The sequence below is a fragment of the Egretta garzetta genome, unplaced genomic scaffold, assembly GCF_000687185.1.
Source record: "Egretta garzetta isolate BGI_Z169 unplaced genomic scaffold, ASM68718v1 scaffold154, whole genome shotgun sequence".
NCBI lineage: Eukaryota > Metazoa > Chordata > Aves > Pelecaniformes > Ardeidae > Egretta > Egretta garzetta.
This window is the reverse complement of record NW_009259600.1, coordinates 6,795,878-6,801,296: the sequence shown is the minus strand read 5'-3', so window position 1 is coordinate 6,801,296 and position 5,419 is coordinate 6,795,878. Positions and strand designations below refer to the sequence as shown.

Below are 5,419 nucleotides of genomic sequence, written 5' to 3'. Positions count from 1 at the left end.
CCCCCCCCCCCCCCCCCCCCCCCCCCGCAGTGGGATGGGGGAGAGAATTGGGAAGAAAAAAAAGTTAGAGCCGTGGGATGAGATAAAGACAGTTTAATAAAAGAAAATAATAATAATAGTAATAATGAGAATGGTAACAGAATATACAGAATATACAAAACGAATGATGCACAATGCAATTGCTCACCACCCACCGACCGATGCCCAGCCCGTCCCAAGTTGCGATCACTCTCCCCGCAACCGACCGACCGACTAACCCCCCCTCGAGCATGACGTTATGTGGTATGGAATAGCTCTTTGGTCAGTTTGGGTTAGCTGTCCTAGCTGTACTCCCAGCTTGTTATGCACCTGGCCGAGCAGGAGAAGCTCAGAAAGTCCTTGAGTAGTCTGAGCACTACTTGGCAACAACTAAAAACATCAGTGTGTTATCAACATTCTTGTAGTACTAAATCCAAAACACAGCACTATGCTAGCTTCTTTGAAGAAAATTAACTCTATCCCAGCCGAAACCAGGACAGTGCTGTAGTCCTAAAAACTCCAAGCTGTTTGACTGCTTTTACACAGAAGAACATACCCTCCATGGCTTTCTAAAGTACTCGACAATGCAGAAGCCAAGTTAAAAAACAAGTATTAATGCAACCCAGAGCTCTCTGTGGAGAGCACACTATCTCCCACGGTTTCTTTTCCACTTGTTCCCATTAACTCTATTTTTAAATTTTAAAATTTAATTTCCATAGGAAAGATGGGTGCAAAACACAGGTCCCTGTGGAGCTAGAGTACTTCAGCTTTATTCAAAGATTCACTTTTTCACACGATGTTGTCATTTGCCACACTCCTTTCTTTCTTCTTCATCACCTCTCTTGCCTGGAGTATTGGAAACCAAAAGTTGATCTGAAAAGACAGAAATATGATGCTATGATCATGGTACTACTAAGTTAGAGATCGCCTGGACACTACAACATCTGTATAGTCGGTATTGAAGGCTATTAAAAAACCCAACCCAACCCAAACCATATGTGTCTGCAGCTATCTATCTGGATTTGTCATAAACATATGCTTGTGTGTTTGCATTTCCATTAGTGCATATATACATACATGCACAGGGTGAATGTTTTTGCAAGCAAAAGTTCTGTTTCCTAATGGTATTTGCAGTTGTACTCCCACTGTGTTTTAAAACAGAAATATATCACCTTCTATTTCGCTAAGCAACAACCGAATATCTTTCTCAGCATTAAGAGGCTGCTCACAAGTGCCTAGCATTTTGCTGTCTAGATTTCAGTAATACCCATTGTGCTGGAGGTACTTTTTACACATTCATGAAAACCAAGTTTCCTCTCTGGAGAGCTCTAAGTCTGAGGAGTATTTTCCTGCCAGCACATAGTCATTTGGGTGCACCTATGTCGTGTCTGATGCATGGATGTTGAAGGACAGAACAAAACAAGTACATGATCTAATCTTACCAATAGGCAACTTGCCTCCAGCCCCTGTGCAAGAGAGCACTGCGGAAAGTCTATTAGCACGTAACTGAAATTAGCCAGTGTTTAAGAATTTCCTGCATCGGGCTACTAACCTGAGAGAAGATTTTTTTTTTTTTTCACCTAGAGCTGATGGCTTACCGTTTTAGCAAACATGTTCTTTCCTGTTTTCTCTTGTAGCTTTACTCTTTTCTTGAGTAATTTTGCATGCAAATACTGTATCCGTTTCATCTCAGTGTCAGGATAAAATGAAGTTGACACGAGTATTTTAAGTTGGGTCAGGAAGCCAGAGAGTAACCCAGAAATTATTAAGAAGAAGAAGATGACTCCAAGATGGATCCATGTCGTGGAGAGAGTGAGCTCTGGCTGAGGGATGCAGTCATGCTTAAACAGAGAGATCTTGAAAGGATCAGTCTTTGCAATATGCTCTCTCATACCAATGATAAAGCTGTTCTCATTCCTCTGCAGAAGAAAAGGAGGAAAAAAAAATTGTTTATAGTACGGATTCCCTCCTTTCTTAATTTTTATCCCATTGGACATTCAGCTTTACAAAGGACCATAAATGAGCTAGTCCATCCAGTGTCGATATATGCTATGCTCATAACAATATATTTATCGGCTATTTATAAATGTTTCAGATGGCATTTTCACCATTTCTTTTGGGAGACTGTGCCACAGTTTGGAGTGTTAAAAAATTACCTTCTCAGTGGCTCTGACAGACAAATATTTAGCTATATTTAATACACTCCCACTCCCATGAATCTGCTCAGATCATCTGTTGGAGGGTCTTTCCTTCAGAGTAAAACAGCAGAGCAGAGTGTGTCCGATCCTTTGGTCATGGCTTGGTACGTGACCAGCAGTGCTTCCACACCCATCCTAGGCAGGTGCTCTGATCACAAGGTTACCATGCAAACAAAGCCACCTCTCCTTCTCTAGTAGGTGCCTTTGCTTAGAGAAGAGCTGATGCCTTGCACTGCCTGTGGATTGAAATGTTGAATGAGAAGGACTAAATTAGACAAGCTGCTGGGACCAGTATTTCATACTGGCAGGTAACCTTCTGCTCTGCATGTAGGAACATTGTAGGAAGACTGAATCTCCCAGCCCTCCTTTCTGACCATGTCAGGGAGATATGTAGCTCTTCCTTGTGGCTCTTCTAATCACCTTACAGAGGCCAGGCACTTCTGTTAGATGACCACTGGAAAAATCAAGTGCCCAAGGTATGGCACCCATTTTCCTTGACATTATCCTGTTCCAGTCCATCTCAGTACATTTTAACCATAAACTGAACCAATGTATAAGCAAAGAAAAACTGCATTAGGAACTCAGTATGAAACAGTGGCACACGTAATGAAGAACTTTAGGGCTCATACCAAGAAGTCATTGAGTCTGTCCTGCTCACCCAGCCAGCTTTCTAGACTCCCTGACATCAGCAGCCCTGAGGCTTGTCACGAAAAATCTGTTGAGGTTAGATTTTACATTTTAATGTGACTAGCCTTCCCTGGGGAACTAGAAACAATCCGATGATGGCATAATTTTCTGTTTTGGGAGAGTCAACCAGCTTTCCACAGAAGTGAACAGTGCACATAAAGAGAACAAGTTCATAGTACAGTACTCATGAATGAGCCAGACAGGGTCAGGCTCAAGCCCTCTGCCCATGGATGGTGGGACTAAACTCCTTCTTTGCCCTGACTTGAGTCACACCCAAGATAAGTCATGATAAGGGGCTGTCCTCAAGGTATGAAGGATAGAAACAGGCAAAACCACACACAGCAGTACACAGAGAATAGCTGAGGCTACAGAAAGTTGCTTAGGGCTGTGTTCAATTGGGCTTTTAATATCTCCAAGAAAGGAGACTCCACAATCTGTCTCAGAAACCTGTTCTAATGTTTGATCACCTGAAGAGTAAAAAAAAAAAAATAATAAAAAAAATCTTATGTTGAAATTCAATTTCCTTTAATTTGTGCCCGTTGCTTCTTGTCCCTGCACTGGGCACCACTGAGAAGAGTCTGGCTCCTCTTTCTTACACACCCTACCCCCCAGCAAGTATTTTTGCACGCTGATGAGATCCTCCTGAGCTTTCTCTTCTCCAGCCTGAACAGCCCCAGCTCTCTCAGCCTCTCCTCATACAACAGATGTTCCAGTCCTTTAATCATCTTCTTGACCCTTTACTCAACTCACTCCAGTACATGAGTGTCTCTCTTGTACTGGGGAACCCAGCACTGGGCACAGCACTCCAGATGGGTCTTACTAGTGCTGAGCAGAGGGGAAGGATCGCCTCCCTGAGCCTGTTGGCAATGCTCTGTCTAATGCAGCCCAGGAGAGCCCTTTCTTTGCTGTAAGTGCATATTGCAGACTTGTGGTCAGCTTGGTGTCCAGGGCCAACTCCCAAGGCCTTTTTCTGCAAAGGTGCCTCCCAGCCAGTTGGCCCCCAACATCTGTAGTGCATGAGGTTATTCCTTCCCAAGGACTGCAAGACATGGCATTTTTCTTTGCTGAACACAGTGAGGTTCCTGTCAGCTCAATTCTCCAGCCTTTTCAAGTCCCTCTGAATGGCAGCACAATCCCCTGGTGCTTCAGTCACTCTTCCCAGTTTTATGTTGTCTGCAGATTTGTGTGACTACAATCTGTTCCTCTCTTGAGGTCATGACTGAAGAGGTTAAACAGTATAGGTTCCAGTATCTACTCCTGGGGGACATCAAAAGTGACTTTGTGCCACTAATCAGAACCTTCTGTGCCCAGCAGTTCAGCCAGTTTTCACTTCATGTCACTCTCCATTTGTCTAGCCCATGCTTCATCAGTTTGTCAATGAAGATGTTGTGGAAGACAGCATTGGAAGCTTTAATAAATGCACAATCAGCATCCACTGTTCTCCATCCACCAAGTCAGTGATCGTGTCATAGAAGTCTGTTAGGTTGGTCAAGCATGATTTAGCCTTTGTAAATCCATGCTGAATACTCCTAATAGCCTTCTTGGCCTTCACATGTTTGGAAATGGCTTCCACAATGATATTCTCCACCACCTTCCCAGGAATCGAGGTGAGGCTGACCAGACTGTAGTTCCCTGGATCCTCCTCCTTGCCCTTCTCAAAGATGGGAGTGACAGTTTTTTTTCTTCCACTCTTCAAGAACCTCTCCCAGGTGCCATGACCTTTCAAAGATAATCAAGAGTGGCCTCACAATGACATCAGCCAGCCCCTCAGCACCCATGGCTGCCTCCCCTCAGGTCCCCAGGACTTACTTTGTTTCATAGAGCTGAAGGTGACATTGAGTACTTGGGGCTTTTCCATGTCCTTTGTCACCAGGACCCCTACTGCACTTAAGAGTGGACTCACATTTCCCCATGGCTTTCCTTTGCTGCCGATAGACCTGTAGGAGCCCTTTGTGCTGCCCTTTGCTTGCCTTACCTGATTCAGCTCCAGTGGGCTTTGGCTTTTCTGACCCCATCCCTGTACAGTCAGGCAGTGTCTCTATATTGCTCCCGCCCACCCTGTCCCTGCTTCCACTTCCTTTATGCTTTTTTAATGTTTGAGTTTTGTCGGAAGTTCCTTGCTCATCCATGCTGGCCTCATGCTGCCTTTGCTTGATTTAGTTGGGATGAACGATTCTTGAGCTTTGAGGAGATGAGTTTTGAATATCAACCAGCTCTCCTGAACTCTTCTTCTCTGAAGGACCATATCCCAGGAGACCAGTTTTGGTGATGCTAGATGTGCAACAGCAGGGTTTATATGAGGTGTAAAGTACCCCCCTAGCATGTGTAGCAATCTGCCCCCTTAACGTACGATTCTATGATTCTATGATTCTATGACAGAATTCTGTCAGCAGCTTGACTTCACTTCAGCTAATTTTTTGAGCAGTTTACATTTAGAATCATAGAGTCATAGGATGTTTTGCATTGGAAGGGACCCCTAGAGGTCATCTAGTCCAACCCCCCTGCAGTGAGCAGGG

The 5,419-nt window shown here is 44.2% G+C and overlaps 1 protein-coding gene across 2 annotated transcripts in view; it reads right to left on the bottom strand.

Moving 5' to 3' along the window:
- Positions 1–504: 504 nt before the first annotated feature.
- Positions 505–5,419, bottom strand: part of LOC104125891 (dendrocyte expressed seven transmembrane protein) — a 15,724-nt gene continuing 10,809 nt past the window's right edge. For both annotated transcript variants that reach the window (XM_035893894.1, XM_009638383.2), the window contains exons 3-4: positions 1,617–1,937; positions 505–891 (exon numbers count right to left, since the gene is read on the bottom strand). In XM_035893894.1, the coding sequence (XP_035749787.1) occupies positions 808–891; positions 1,617–1,937 (405 nt within the window). In that variant the 3' untranslated portion in view covers positions 505–807. The remainder of the gene's footprint in view (positions 892–1,616; positions 1,938–5,419) is intronic.